Source organism: Bos taurus, chromosome 7 (genome assembly GCF_002263795.3).
Source record: "Bos taurus isolate L1 Dominette 01449 registration number 42190680 breed Hereford chromosome 7, ARS-UCD2.0, whole genome shotgun sequence".
Classification (NCBI taxonomy): domain Eukaryota; kingdom Metazoa; phylum Chordata; class Mammalia; order Artiodactyla; family Bovidae; genus Bos; species Bos taurus.
Genome location: NC_037334.1, coordinates 40,860,504 through 40,876,896, shown reverse-complemented (window position 1 = coordinate 40,876,896; position 16,393 = coordinate 40,860,504). Strand labels below are relative to the sequence as shown.

Genomic DNA, 16,393 nt, shown 5'->3' with positions numbered 1-16,393 from the left:
GAGGAGGCAATCTGAGACAACATACTAAAATCAAAGCCTGAGTCTTAGATTATCTCTCCTCTCCCAAAAAGTAAAAGTGTTAGATGCTCAATCATGTTCGACACTTTGTGACCCTGTGGACTATAGCCCACCAGGTTCCTCTGTCCATGGAATTCTCTGGGCAAGAATACTAGAGTGGGGAGCTATTCTCTTCTCCAGGGGATATTCCCAACCCAGGGATCAAACCCGTGTCTCCTGTGTTCTAGGCAGATCCTTTACCGTCTGAGCCTCCAGAGAAGCACTCTTGCTAAACCAATGGACAACACACACACTACTTTATCTCACAAATGACCTGCTTGCACAGCAAGGTCCTAAGCACAAAGTTGCACACATGGACTGAATTATATATATATATATATATATAAAATACATGGAGCAGGAAAGTGGGTTAGCATAAATCAAGGGGGGGAAATTGAAAGAAATGGCAAAGCTCAAAGCTTTTAGGGAAAGTAAAATACTAGTAAAAGCATGGCAAAGTAAAAAAAAAAAAAAAAAAAAACAAGCAGTACCATAAAAAAAAATACTTGAGACTAAAAAGTAAATGGTAGAAAATAAAGAGGTAGAGTGGTTAGAAATATAATGATAATTATGACAAAAAAGAAATCTTAATATCACATAATTGCTATTTCAAGACATGAGAACCAAACAATTAAAACAAAAATATCCAAAGACATTTTTAAAAAATAACTCCTGAAATAAAGACTTGAATCTTAAAATTGATTTTATGGGTGAAAAAAACACAAATCATAGGGAACATTGATGTGTAACAGCTTCTGAACTTCAAGAATAATGAATCCTGGAATATCCATGAGAAAACTTTACAGATATAGAATGCAATCAGAACATTAGTTCAGAAACATCACAAGATATTTTCTACCTCTTCTCCAGCTACAAAATGTAAAGAGGAGTTGCAAAGAGTCACAGTGAAGGCATAGCCACTCCATTATTTCTACATTTTCCTTTGTGCAGAGAAAGCATAGCTGAAACTTAGGAAATGACTGATTCCTCAAAAATTATTTCCTGTCACCAACAAACATCAAGGTCTTCCTCTCCATCCCCCATACCTTCACACTTTGTAAGACTAGAAAGGGTCATCTCAGAGACAGAAAAACAGACCTTGAGATGAAATGATTAGGAAAGGGGTTGAGTGCAAAGATATGAAAAGCTCATGACTGACAAACAAGTCATGGCGTTTCTGTTAATCTAAGCAGTGGCAAGATAAGAGTGTCCAGATATAGACTGCTTTTTCACTGCCTTTTTTTTTTCCATGAGTGTCTTGTCAGGGTTGGGCAACTGATAGGCACTAACAAGTTCAAGCAAAGGTTAGAGCCTTCACATGCACTTGGTCTATAGAGGAAGATGGAATGTAAAAAGCCAAACTAACAATATAAAGTTACAAGTTAAAAGAAAGGCATTAGAAAAATATGAATCGATGCTTTCAAATAGTGGTGCTGGAGAAGACTCTTGAGAGTCCCTTGGACTGCAAGGATATCAAACCAGTCAAGCCCAAAGGAAGTAAATTTTGCATTTTCATTGGAAGGACTGACACTGAAGCTGAAGCTCCAATACTTTGGTCACTTGATGCAAAGAGCCAACTCATTGGAAAAGACCCTGATGCTGGGAAAGATGGAGGGCAGGAGGAGATGGGGCGACAGAGGTTGGATGGCATCATCGACTCAATGGACTTGAGTTTGAGCAAACTCCAGGGATAGTGAAGGACAGGGAAGCCTGGCATGCTACCCTGGGGTCACAAGGAGTCGGACACAACTGAGCAACTGAACAATAACAAAATATAAAGAGAGGGGCAGTGTAGAAAATCAACGTGGTATGGAAACAGCATTCTTACATAGTCTAGTCAAGGAGCTCATAGAAATCGTAAGAGCCAGCATCTCCAGAAGAGATATTTTCTATCACAAACAAGGAAAATGAAACCCATGTGCACTAGCAAAGCAGCATGCGCCAGGGCCCTGAGGTGAAGAAGATTAGTGGCATGAAGGATATGACTTCCTGGGAGAAAACGGGTGAGCATGCAGGGTGAGGAATGATATTGGAGACATACACAGGAGTCAATCTATATTGAATTTTAGTCCGTGGTGAAGTTTGGATTTTATTCTGGGTGTAATAGAAAAACATTGATGGGTTTTAAGGGAAAGGCATGATTAGATTTATATTTCCCCAAATTATTCTAAGTATGTGGAATAAGTTGGAAGTGTGGTCATTCCAAATAACCAACCAGAAACAAATATCCTTTATATCAGCTCTTCATTCATGCATTTGCATTATATAACTATTAAGAAACAAAATATGTGTACTAATGAGCCAGTTTTCATGTTTAGAGTCTCCATCTAACATTCTACCAAGTCTTAGAGGCAATTGCCAAAGAATTTTATCCTTGTGGTTGTAAGAGGTCTAAGATAGGAATTAGCTGTCACGGTACAGCTTAGAGATTCCAGTAGAGATTCTGGAAGTAAATCAGTGGAAAAAATACTCTGAAATGCTATGTTCTTACCGTTTTCTTTTCACGTCTGGGCTTACCTTCCCAGGCTCCTTTTGATTGTCTTTCAAGCAACTAAAAAACACACAAGAAAAAAAGAGATTGTTATCTCTTTCCAAATCTTTCTGTCTCCTTTTTTAGCTTTCCTTAACATTTTTCAAAAAATGGGGTATAGTTGCCTTACAACTTGTGTTAATTTTTGTTGCACAGTGAATTGAATCAGCTGTATATATATATATATATATATATCCTCCTTCTTGGATCTTCCCCCAGCCTGTATCCCATCTATCTAGGTCATCATAGAGCATTGAGCTGAGCACCCTCTACTATACAGCAGGTTCTCACTATCTCTTTTACACATGATGGTATTTGTATGTTAGTCTCATCCCACCCCACCCCGTATTCACAGGTCCATTCTCTACATCTGCATCTGTATTCCTGCCCTACAAAAAGGTTCGTCTATACCATTTTTCTAGATTCCACACATACATGTTAATGCATGGTATGTGTTTTTCTCTGACCAATTCACTGTGTCTGATAGACCCTATGTCCATTCACAGCTGTATAAATGACCCAACTTTGTTCTTTTTTATGACTGAAAAATGTTTCATTGTATATATGTATGACATATTCTTTATCCACTCATCTGGATTTAGGTTGCTTCCATATCCTGGGTATAGTAAATAGTACTATAATGAACACTGAGGGGCATGTGCCTTTTGAACTATGGTTTTTCAGAGTATATGCCCAGGAGTGAGATTGCTGGGTTATATAATAGTTCTATTTTTAGTTTTTTAAGGAAACTCTGTACTGTTTTCCATGTTTTCCATATATCCGTTTACCTTCCCATCAATAGCGCAAGAAGGTTCCCTTTTCTCCACACTCTCTCCAGCATTTGTTGTGTGTAGATTTTTTGAAATGGCCATTCTGATTGGTGTGAGGTGATACCTCATTGTATTTTTAAAATACATTTCTCTAATAATTAGTGATATTGAGCAATTTTTCATATGGCTCTTGGTCATCTGTATGTCTTTCTTGGAGAAATGTCTATTTAGGTCTTCCACCAATTGGGGTTTGTTGTTGTTGTTGTTGTTGTTATTGAGCTGTTTGTATATTTTGGAGATTAATCCCTTGTCAGTTGCTTCTTTTGCAAGCATTTTCTTTTCCCCTGTTCTCAGGATTGTCTTTTCACCTATTTATGGTTTTCTTTGCTGTGCAAAGGCTTTTAAGTTTAATTAGGTCTCACTTGTTTATTTTTGTTTTTATTTTCATTACTCTAGGAGATGGTCAGAAATGATCTTGTTGTGATTTATGTCAAAGAGTGTTCTCCCTATGTTTTCCTCTAAGAATTGCATAGCATCTGGTCTTATGTTTCAGTTTTTAGTCTATTTTGAGTTTATTTTTGTGTGTGGTATAAGGTTCTAATTTCATTCTTTTACATGTAGCGGTCAAGGTTTCCAGGCACCACTTGTTGACGAGACTGTCTTTTGTCCACTGTATATTCTTGCTTCCTTTGTCATAGATTTGGTACCCATAGGTGATGGGTTTACCTCTGGACTTTCTATCCTGTTCCATTGATCTGTATTTCTGTTTTGTGCAAGTATTTTACTGTTTTAATTACTGCAGCTTTGTAGTGTAGTAGCTTAAGCAAACCCCAGGAGACAGTGAAGGACAGGGAAGTCTGGCGTGCTGCAGTCCATGGGGTTGCAAAGAGTGGGAATGACTGAGCGACTGAACCACAGCTGAAGTCAGGGAGCTTTATTCCTCTAGCTCCATTTTTCTTTCTCAAGATTACTTTGGACATTTGGGGTCTTTCACCTTTCCATATACACTGCAAAATTTTTTGTCCTAATTCTCTAAAAAATGTTGGTAATTTGATAGGGATTACATTGAATCTGTAGGTTGCTTTATGTAGCACAATCATTTTTCACAATATTGATTCTTTCAGCCCAAGAATGTGATATATTTTTCCATTTGTTAGGGTCATCTTCAATTTCTTTCATCATCATGTTGTCTTATTGATTTATAAATACAGGTCTTTTGCCTCCTTGTGCTCAGTTAATTAGTCCTATTCAACTCTTTGCAACCCCATGGACTGTAGCCCACCAGGCTCCGCTGTCCATGAAATTTTCCAGTTAAGAATACTGAAGTGGCTTGCCATTTCTTACTCCAGCTTTCACCTCCTTAGGTGAGTTTATTCCTAAGTATTTCACTCTTTTTTGTTGCAATGATAAATGACATTGCTTCCTTAATTTCTCTTTCTGATCTTTCATTGTTAATGTATAGAAATTCAAGAGATGTCTGTGCATTAATTTTGTATCTTGTAGCTACCAAATTCATCAGTTAGCTCTAGTAGTTTTCTGGTGGCATCTTTAGGATTTTTTTTATGTTGGGTATCATGTCATCTGCAAACAGTAACAGTTTTACTTCTTCTTTTCCAACATGGATTCCTTTTATTTGTTTTTCTTTTCATATTGCCATGGCTAGCTCTTCCAAAATTATATTGAATAACAGTGGTAAGAGTAGACATCCTTATCTTGTTCCTGATCTTAGAGGAAATGCTTTCAGGTTTTTCACTAGTGAGAATGATGTTTGCTGTGGGTTTGCATTATATAGCCTTTGTTATGTTGAGATAGGTTCCCTCTATGCCCATTTTCTGGGTATTTTTTTTTAATCACAAATGGGTGTCAAATTTTGTCAAAAGCTTTTATTGCACCTATGAGATGTTCATATAGTTTTTATTCTTTAATGTATTAACATGGTGTATTACATTCATTGATTTGTATATACTGAAAAACCCTTGCATCCCTGGAATAAATCCCACTTGATCATGGTATATAATCTTTTTAATGTGTTGTTGGATTCTGTTTACTAGTATTTTCTTGAGCATTTGCATCTGTGTTTCTCAGTGATATAGGTCTGTAATTTTCTTTTTCATGATACCTGGTTTTTATCACAGTGATGGTGGACTAAAGAGTGAGTACACTTCTCTTACTATTAAAAAGAAGCCTGCTTTTCCTTTTTGTTAAACTTCTTTTCCTTTGAAATTGACAGTCATAGATACAGAATGTAATTTGGAAATTGACCAGAAGCCAGACTTATGATGGAACAAAATTCTATAATCTGATCCTTGATTCTCTCAGTTTAATTTTTTATTATCAGGAAAGTTCCAGGGCTTGGACTGATCATGATCTGGCATGCAAATTTCTTGAGTTCTCCAGAAAAGATAGGACGTGCCAAGAAGGTTGAAAGCACCTTACAATGGAAAGGTGCAGCCTCTCCAGTGAGTCCAGGTAGCATAAGCATGCTATATGTGTCAATGTGGAGTACTAGGACTACTGATCCTGGCCTTCTGAGCCAGAGTAAGATTCTCTAAAGCCTTCTGTTTTGCCATTCATGTACATGTAGAGCAACGTAATCCTCACCTACATTCAGAGAAGTGTATGTTGTGCATATTATTCTTATGTTTATTCTCATTAAAATCATTATTATGAGAATCAAGCAAACACTGAATGATGAAGCTACAATGAGAGAAACCAGTGACTTGCATGATTATATAATGGTTACAGAATAATTCATCATAGACCAAAGCCTGTGATTCAGTTAATCAAATTTTTCACTATGTGCATTGTACAAACATATCATTTCTTGGAATGGTCTTTTCCCACTAGTATCAAATCCTCAAAAATAGTGTATTCTCTTGTTTCTATATAAGGGTTCATGTAAAATACCTCAGACTATGACCCTTATACTTGTTGCTGACATTATTGAGAGAAGTCATTTCTTCAGTATTAGTGTTTAAAGTTCAAGAAACATTGTTAGATATTGACATACAGGACTACTAAGCAAAGAGTAGAACTTGTTAAATACAAAGTAAATCAGATTTGCAGAGGAAAGGAACCTTTTCTTTTGATTCTGATGTAGAGATTTCTGGATAATATTCAAAAACTGTCAAGTTGGGAAATTAAATTTAAATTTATTTATTTTAATTAGTGGCTTTTGGGAGAATGTCATTGAAATTTGGAAGTTATAATTACTTAATAGTATAGATTGTGAATCAGGAAAAAATTTTGGTGTCCCCTATCTTCTGTTCTTTTTCTGTTTCTCTAGAATTCAGTTTCTCATGATTTTATTTTTCCAATCTGATCAATGAAGATTCTCCTTGAGGTTTTCAATGATTCTCTAATTTACCCTTCTAAGGGCTGTTTGTATTTAAAATTTAAAAAACAGGGTCATAAAGTTCCTAATTTAGAAGGCACTTAGTTGGGATTCCATGTCATTAGAATTACTGTACATAAATAGGCATTTGTGAATTGTCATACATAAAGTAAAAGATTTTGTTTTAATCAAACAGAATTCAGATACCATCAGGCATTGATGACATACAAAGATTTGTTGAATGAATTAATAAATTGTCAATTTTCTATCATTTAAAAACCATGTATTAAGCTTAAAATGTATGCTGGCCAAAGTCCTGAGACAAGGGCTGATTTTTCCGTATTTTCTGTGCTTTTTTCTTTCTTTTTAAAAATGTCCCAAATGTATGACTTTAACTTCTTAATACATCGTAGCTTCACAAAAGAAATCTAAATAAACACCAAAACTCAATAATTTGTACAATATTTCTCCATCCAATTTGAGATTTTTTATTTTCCATAAGTTCTTCTTTCCACCTCAAGAAGACTCTTCAAAATTTCATTTAGCGTAGGTTTGTTACTGATGAAAACTTTTAGATTTGCTTGTCTGAGATAATTTTATCTCACCTTCTATTCTAATTGAGTAGAATATCCTAGGTGCTGGACAGTATTTTTGATGAGTGTATGTACATGCTCAGATGTGTCCAACTCTTTGCAACCTCAAGAACTGTAGACTGTCAGAATTCCAGAAAATCATATATTTCTGCTATATTGACTATGGCAAAGCCTTTGACTATGTGGATCACAACAAACTGGAAAATTCTGAAAGAGATGGGAATACCAGACCACCTGACAGGCCTCCTGAGAACCCTGTATGCAGGTCAGGAAGCAGCAGTTAGAATTAGACATGGAACAAGAGACTGGTTCCAAATTGGGAAAGGAGTACATCAAGGCTGTATTTTGTCACCCTGCTTATTTAATGTATATCCAGAGTACATCATGCAAAATGCCAGGCTGGATGAAACACAAGCTGGAATCAAGATTGCCAGGAGAAATATCAATAACCTCAGATATGCAGATGACACCACCCTTATGGCAGAAAGTGAAGAAGAACTAAAGAGCTTCTTGATGAAAGTGAAAGAGGACAGTGAAAAAGTTGGCTTAAAGCTTGGCATTCAGAAAACTAAGATCCCTGATGGAATATAAGTGAGCATAAAAAAGGACATTTATGAGAAATCCACAGCTAGCATCATACTCAATGGTGAAAAGATGAAAGCCATTTCTCTAAATTTAGGAACAAGGCAAGAATGCTCATTCTTGCCACTTCTATTTAACATAGTGTTGGAAATTCTAACCAAAGCAATTAGGTAAGAAAAAGAAATAAAATACATCTATATTAGATGAGAAGAAGTAAAACTGTTCCTATTTGCAATACTTTATATAGAAAACCCTAATGTCACCAAAAAGTCTATTAAAATAAACAAATTCCTCACAATTGCAAGATATAAGATTAATATTCAGAAATCTTTTGTGTTTCTGTACACTAATACCTATTCTCAAAAGAGAAAGTTTTTAAAAAACTATCTTGTTTAAAATTGCATCAAAAAGAATTAAAATATCTGGGAATAAATTTAACCAAGATGGTGAAAGATGTATACTAAGAAAATTATACATTGATGAAAGAAATTGAAGATGATACAAAGAAATTGAAATCTATACTGTGATTTTGTATTAGAATAATTAATATTGTTAAAATGAGCATTCTAATCAAAGCAATCTACAGATTTAATGCAATCTCTATCAAAATACCCATGACTTTTTTCACACAACTAAAACAAATAATCCTAAAATTTATATGGAACCACAAAAGACCCAGAATTTCTAAAGCTTTCTTGAGAAAAAAGAACAAAGCAGGAAGTATCACTCTCCCAGACTTCAGAGTATACTACTTACATACAGTAATCAAAACAGGTTGGTCCTGGCACAAAAAAACAGACACATAGGTCAAACAGAAAAGAGAATCTAGAAATAAATTCATATATCTATAGCCAGCTAATCCTTGGCAAGAATATACCAGTGGATAAAACAGTCTCTTCAACAAATTTTCCTTATAAAAAAGGACAGTTACATATAAAACAATGATATTAGAAAAATTTCTCACATTGTACACAAAAATAAACTCAAAATGATTTAAAGACCTAATTGTAAGATTTGTAACCATAAATTTCTAAAAAAATATATAGGCAAACACTCTTTGACATGTTACAGCAACATTTTTTGCCAAAATAAATAAAAGCAAAAATAAACAAATTTGATCTGATTAAACTTAAACATTTTGCACAACAAAGGAAATCATTTATAAAATGGAAATACAACCTAAAGAATGGGATAAAATATTTGCAAAAGATGAGCTCAACTAAAGGCTCATATATCCAAAATATATAAATACTTCATATAATTCACTATCATAAAAACAAACAACCCAACCAAAAAAATGGGCCTGAACAGACATTTCTTCAAAGACATACAGATGGCTAACAGACAAATGAAAAGATGCTCAACATCATACATTATTAAATAAACATAAATCAAAACAGCATTGAGGTATCATCTTACACCTGTCAAATGACCATTATCAAAAAAACTGCAAATAACAAAAGTTGGAAAGGATGGGGAGAAGAGTGGACCCTTGTACACGGTTGGTAGAAATGCAAATTGGTACAATCACTATGAAAAACAGTATAGAGATTCCTCAAAAAACTAAAAATAGAACTACATGTGATCCAGAAGTTCCACTCCTTGGTATTACATCTGGAGAAAACAAGAACATGTGTGCAAAAGACACAAGAACTTGTATGCAAAAGACACAAGATGCTGTATGCTGTGTACATACAATATCACTATTTACAATAGCCAAGATATGGAAACAACCTAAGTATTCATCAACAAATAAATGGATATAGAAGACATGAGATGTGTGTGCATAATACACAATATTAATATTGTTCAGTCTTTAAAAAAGACTGAATTTGCTGCTACATAGATGGATCTACAGAAACAATGGAAACAGCGACAGACTTTATTTTCTTGGGCTCTAAAATCACTGTGGTTGGTGACTGCAGCCATGAAATTAAAAGATGCTTGCTCCTTGGAAGAAAAGCAATGAGAAACCTAGACAGCATATTAAAAAGCAGAGACATTACTTTGCCTACAAAGGTCTGTGTAATCAAAGCTATGGTTTTTCCAGTAGTCATGTACAGATGTGAAAGCTGGACGATAAAAAAGACTGGTCGCCAAAGAATTGATGCCTTTGAACTGTGCTGGAGGAGACTCTTGAGAGTCCCCTGGACAGCATGGAGATCAAATCAAGGAAAACAACCCTGACTATTCATTGGAAGGACTGATGCTGATGATGAAACTGAAGCTCCAATACTTTGGCCACCTGATGGGAAGAGCTGACTTATTGGAAAAGACCCTAATGCTGAGAAAGATTGAAGGCAGGAGAAGGGGATGACAGAGGATTAAATGGTTAGATGGCACCATCAACTCAATGGACATGAGTTTGAGCACACTCCAGGAGATGATGAAGGACAGGGAAGCCTGGTGTGCTGCAGGGGGTCCATGGGGTCGCAAAGCCGCAAGCGGTCCATGGGGTTGCAGAGAGTCAGACATGACTGAGCAACTGAACAACAACAACAAAGTAAGTCAGACAAAGAAATAATGTTTATGTCACTTATATATGGAATCTAAAATATAATGCAAATGAATATATGCAAAAGATACTCACAGATATAGAAAACAAACTAGTGCTTCCCAAAAGGGAGAGAAAAAGAAGGAAGGGCATATTAGAGATATGGGATTAAGAGAGAAAAACTACTATTATAAATAGATAACCAACAAGAAGATACTGTATAGCACTGGAATTATAGCCATTTTCCTGTAACAACTTTAGATAGAGTATAATCTGTAAAAATACTGAATCAGTATGCTGTACACTTGAAATTAATAAAGTATTAGAAGTCAAATATACTTAAATAAAAATAATAAAGTTTAAAAAATCAGAAAAAGCACATGACAATCAACTAGGTGTTATCCCAGACTGGGTAGGTTATCAATACAAATAACCAAGACATGGAAGCAACCTAAATGTACCTCGACAAATGAATGGATAAAGAAGATGCAGTACATATATTCAATGAAATATTACTCAGCCACTAAAAATAATGTCATTTGCAGCAACATAGATGGACATACAGATTGTTATCCTGAGTGAAGACAAATATTGTATGATATTGTTTATATAGAGAATCTAAATAAAATGATACAAATGTTCTTAGAAAACAAAAACAGATTCCCAGACCTACAGAGCAAACTTATGGTTAGCAGAAGGAAAGGGTCTAGGGGAGGGACTGATTAAGAGTTTGGGACTGACATGTACACATTGCTGTATTTTAAATAGATAACCAACAAGGACCTACTGTATAGCAAAGGGAACTCTACCCAATGTTATGTAAAAACCTACATGGGAAAGAGGAGAGTCAAAAAGTTGGCTTAAAACTCAACACTCAGAAAACGAAGATCATGGCATCTGGTCCCATCACTTCATGGCAAATAGATGGGGAAACAATGGAAACACTGGCTGACTTTAATTTTCTGGGCTCTAAAATCACTGTAGATGGTGATTTCAGCCATGAAATTAAAAGACCTTTACTCCTTGGAAGGAAAGTTATGACCAACCTAGACAGCATATAAAAAGCAGAGACATCACTTTGTCAACAAAGGTCTGTCTAGTCAAGGCTATGGTTTTTCCAATGGTCATGTATGGATGTGAGAGTTGGTCTATAAAGAAAGCTGAGCACCGAAGAAGTGATGCTTTTGAAATGTGGTGTTGGAGAAGACTCTTGAGAGTCCCTTGGACTGCAAGGAGATCCAACCAGTCCATCCTAAAGGAAATCAGTCCTGGGTGTTCAATGGAAGGATTAATGCTAAAGCTGAAAGTCCAATACTTTGGCCACCTGATGCGAAGAGCTGACTCATTGGAAAAGACTCTGATGCTGGGAAAGATTGAGGGCAGGAGGAGAAGGGGATGACAGAGGGTGAGACGATTGGATGGCATCACAGACTCAATGGACATGGGTTTGGGTGGACTCCAGGAGTTGGTGATGGACAGGGAGGTCTGGCATGCTGCAGTTCATGGGGTTGCAAAGAGTCAGACACGACTGAGCAACTGACCTGAACTGAGCTGACATGGGAAAATCCTTTGAAAAAGAATAGTTATATGAATATGTATAATTGAATCACCTTGCTGTACACCTACAACTAATACGATATTGCTAATCAACTTCAAATTAAAATTAAAAGTTTAAAAAAAGAACTGTATTATCAACTATTTGAACTTCAATGCCATTATTGACTTGTACTATATTTTTCACTTAGCTTGTATTAATTTGCTAACAGAAAAATTATAAGTTTAAGCAAATAGATTTTTGTTTGTCCATTATTTGTCCATTTTTCTGAAAATAATTAGAGACAGATACATTTACAGATATTGGGTTGAGACATTCAGGGGTGTTATCTGGCAGACACGCTTGTTACTTTTGCCATGCCTACATTTTTGGCGTCACTATCATGCTTGTCTTGTTATTATCACAACCTCAGACATCATGTCCATGTTCAAAGTAACTATAAAAGGGAAAGTAGATGCCATTTATGCTGAACATATTTATTAGAAAAGAAAAAGATTTCATAGGAAGCTCCAGGTCATCTCATTGAACATCTAATGATATGCCTACCTACAAGGGATAATAAAGCTGATTATATTGCTAAAATAAATAAAATCAAAATTGTATTAGTAAGGAGTCTTGAGGAATGGACATGGGTCATGCAACTGACAGTGTTTCCAATTCACATAATAGAGAAAAAAAAAGACAAGGAAAAAAACCTTTCCTAATCATTTCCTATTACTGTTAACAATCTCTCTTATTCACAAGCCTAAAGTTTACTTAGACACTGCTAAGACAGGACGGTAAAGTCAGTAACTTAATACAGTTCTGAATTGATAATGGATTTTATGTTCATTATTTGATTGCTTTCTCACTACCATCTCTGTTTATCAAACACTGATTGCTATCAGAACTCTAAGCCATTAATTTAAAAAAAAATGAAAGAAAACTATTAACATATTTACCATCTTAGAAATCTAACCAAAAAATTTAAAGGTTATCTCAACAATTTCAAAAATTCATTTGATACTATTTAGCCACATTAATAATAAAAATTCTCATAAAATGTATTATAAGTTGGAACTTCTTTATTTTGATAAAAGCAATATATCAAAAGCATACAGCAAAGTTAATGAAAACAAAACAAGAAAAAGGCAGGAGTTGTAAAAAATGAAAAGAAGTAGAAGTCTTTTTTGTAGTTTACATATTAACTATATGTAAAACCCAGTAGCATTAACTTAACAAACTATTAAATGACAAAGTTAGCGAGGCTGGTAGACACAAAACTATCTTACAAAATTCAATAGCATTTTAACAACACTAGGCTAGAGTAGAATGTACTTTATCTGATATTATAAATAGTACCTAGAAATCAACCTCAACAAAGAATGCAAGAAAAACAAAAATTACAACTCTTTTAGAATACACTAAAATTTTGAATAAAGTTACACACAACTGTTTTGACTGTAATAGTGGTTGCATTAACATAGCTTTTTGTCCTGAAATTAATCTATATAGCCAATGTTATCCCAATCAAAATTCAAGCTGACACTTTTGATTAACTCAACTTAGTTTTTAATAAATATGAGAGGTAAAAGTCCTCAAAAAGTTATATCAACTTTGAAGTGAAGAACAAAGTGGGCATGTTCTGAGCATAGTTAATGGGCATTGTTAATATCTATTCCATCTTCTTTCTGAAAAAAGGAAAGTGATGACTGCCTTCTTCAGAATCATTTGCCACCAATATTGAAGCTGCAAATTATATGCTGCTCAAAGTGTGAAGAGGCCTTTTTGTGGCTCTTCCTCCAAAAGTCAGGTTCACAGACAAGAAGTTTTTGTGCATCAGCTTTCTGGTGTCCATTCTCAAGCCTCATAGACAGTACCGGTGGGGAAACTTTTAATGTAGAATCACCCTAGAAACCTCTTAGACAGGGTAGCTTGGTCAATTTTGTAGGGTAAAAGTATGTTTATAAAGAGGCCCAGACTGAAAGCCACAACTAGAGCCATTCCAAGGATTTTGTAGGTACCAAATTCTTTACATTAAAACCTATCCTACTAAAATCATTCTGCTACGGTTTGTATTTATTACATCAAACCTCTGTGATGTTATAGAGAATAACATCATACCAGATATCAAGTCATACTACAAAGTCATCATAATAAAATCTATATGCTGCTAGTAAAGGAATACAAGACATAAACCAATCATATGTAGACACTTCATATATAATATAGAAGTAATTATAGTTCAATGGGAAAAGAATAGATCTTCTAGTAATTGAAGTTGCAAAATCTGGGTCATTTTTTTGAGAGAAAATAAGCAAAATCCTTAACTTAATCCATATACTAATAGAGATCAAAGATCTAATGAAGAAAATCAGTACAAGAAAATTCAGAGTAATAGCTTTGCTACACAAAAATGGGAGAAAACTTCTTCCTAAGGAATTACCCAAGAGAAAAGAAAACATATATCCACAAAAGCATTTAAATATGAATATTTATTGTAGCTTTATTCATTATAGCCCAAAATAGAAAGTAACTCAAATACTATGAATAGAAGAATGTATAATCATACTCTTGTGTATTTGCACCTAAACAGACTCTGGAATATTCAGTAACAAAAAAGAATGAACTTTTGTCACATGCAGCAGTACGGATGAGTCTCTTCATTAATGTTGACTGAAAAGCAAACACAAAAAAAGTACATATTTTATGAGCTCATTTGTAAAAAAAACAAAAATGGGAATAGAAGAGTACTTTGAGGTGATTGAGAAGAGGCATGAGGATAATTTCTGTGATGATGAAAAATTATATGTCATGATTGGGGTGTTCTATAGGTATACACATGTTCTATGACTATACACATGTTCTATAGATATATACCACGTTCCATAGGTATACACATTTGTAAAACTCAACAAGTGTTACACTTAAAATTTGCTCATTTTGCCATATGCAAATTTTGCCTTAATACAGAAATCAATTAAAGGAAAATTATCTTAAAAGAACCAAACCACAAACCATGAGGCAAAAACTTGACAAATTTTATGACATCAACATTTAGGACTTCAGGCATTAATAAATAAAAATGAAGCAAGTAGATAGATGCCTGGTAAGATTAGATACTTGTTATGGCTAACAAACTTGAATCAGTTTCCTGAACCTCTTCCTAGTCCTATCTGTGCACTTCCCTATAAAATCCAATTTTAGTAAAAATCCTGCCAAGATGCTCTAACCAGAACCCCACCAAGCTCCTCATCCTCCACCATCCACCAAGAGATTTCTGATCATCATGGCCTGTCTTCAACAAGAGTTCTGTTAGGTCGGTTGAGCCAGAACCACTTTTAACCCTATTTCCTCTTAGTAAATTGTCATCCACTGACCCATACCCTGTTCCTTGACTGTAAATTCTTTCAGCCCCATCTCTCTCCCCAGCTATAAAATCAAGTCTTCCTTGCCATCTTCAACAAGTGTCATTACTTTTTTCTTTAACCTGGCTAACACTCAAGAGGTGAGTCTATAATATTCAAAAGGTGTTTGTTAATCCACAAGAATTCAAGAAACCAAAGAGGGGGAAAAAGATGAGCAAAAAAGTTTCTGTTTGTTTGGGTATTTTGTTTTGCTTTAATTTATTTCTGATTGGAGGGCAATAGCTTTACAATAATGTGTTGATTTCTGCTGTACAACAACGTGAATAAGCCATGAGTATACATATATCCTCTCCCTGTTGAGCCTCCCTCCCACCCAACTCCTCAATTCCCAGCCCTCTAGGTCATCACAGAGCACCCTGTGTGAAAAACCTAGCTAGTGGGAAGCAGCTATGTAGCACAGGGAACTCAGCTTGCTGCTCTGGGAGCAGAGGCTTTGGATAGTAAACATTTAAAAGAAGCTTCAGAGCCTAAGAAGCACCTGAATAGATACACAAAATCACCAATAAACAACCAGAGAAATGAAAATTAAAATAACAATTGGTTACAAATTTACATTTAAAATATACAGCAAAATTAGAAAACATGCATTTTTCAAGTATAGGAACAGATGTGAAGATCCAAAAACTCCAGAAAGGGAGAGTAGAAGGTGTAGCCTTCTGGTAAAGAAATGGTGTATATTCCAGGTCACTCCTTCCAAAGGGATATAAGAGGTATGTTTTAGATATCCACAGCAGGACTTCGGTAAGCGGGTTGGCAATGAATGGATGGTGTGAAGCAAGTGCAGATACAAAGTTACAAGGCAGATACACTCACTCTAATAAATATAGATCTCAAAGATATTGATGAGTATAGAAGAAAACAGACTAAGTTGATATTGTTATTGTTTGCATCTGTTAACATTTCAAAGACTCAGATCCAAACACTCTAAGGCTACAGATGACATAAATTAATTAGGGAGGAAAGAGAAAACATGATGAGAATGGTCTTACATAGGTGGCTCAGTGGTAAAGACTCTGCCTGTCAATGTAGGAGATGTGGATTTGAGTCTCAAGTTGGGAAGATCCCCTGGAA

General features: G+C 35.1%; 1 protein-coding gene across 1 annotated transcript in view; it reads right to left on the bottom strand.

Annotated features, from left to right (window-relative positions):
• Positions 1-16,393, bottom strand: part of GCSAML (germinal center associated signaling and motility like) — a 56,869-nt gene that overhangs the window by 27,781 nt on the left and 12,695 nt on the right. Inside the window, exon 2 of the mRNA XM_010807184.4 lies at positions 2,549-2,608. Coding sequence (XP_010805486.1) covers positions 2,549-2,608 — 60 coding nt within the window. The remainder of the gene's footprint in view (positions 1-2,548; positions 2,609-16,393) is intronic.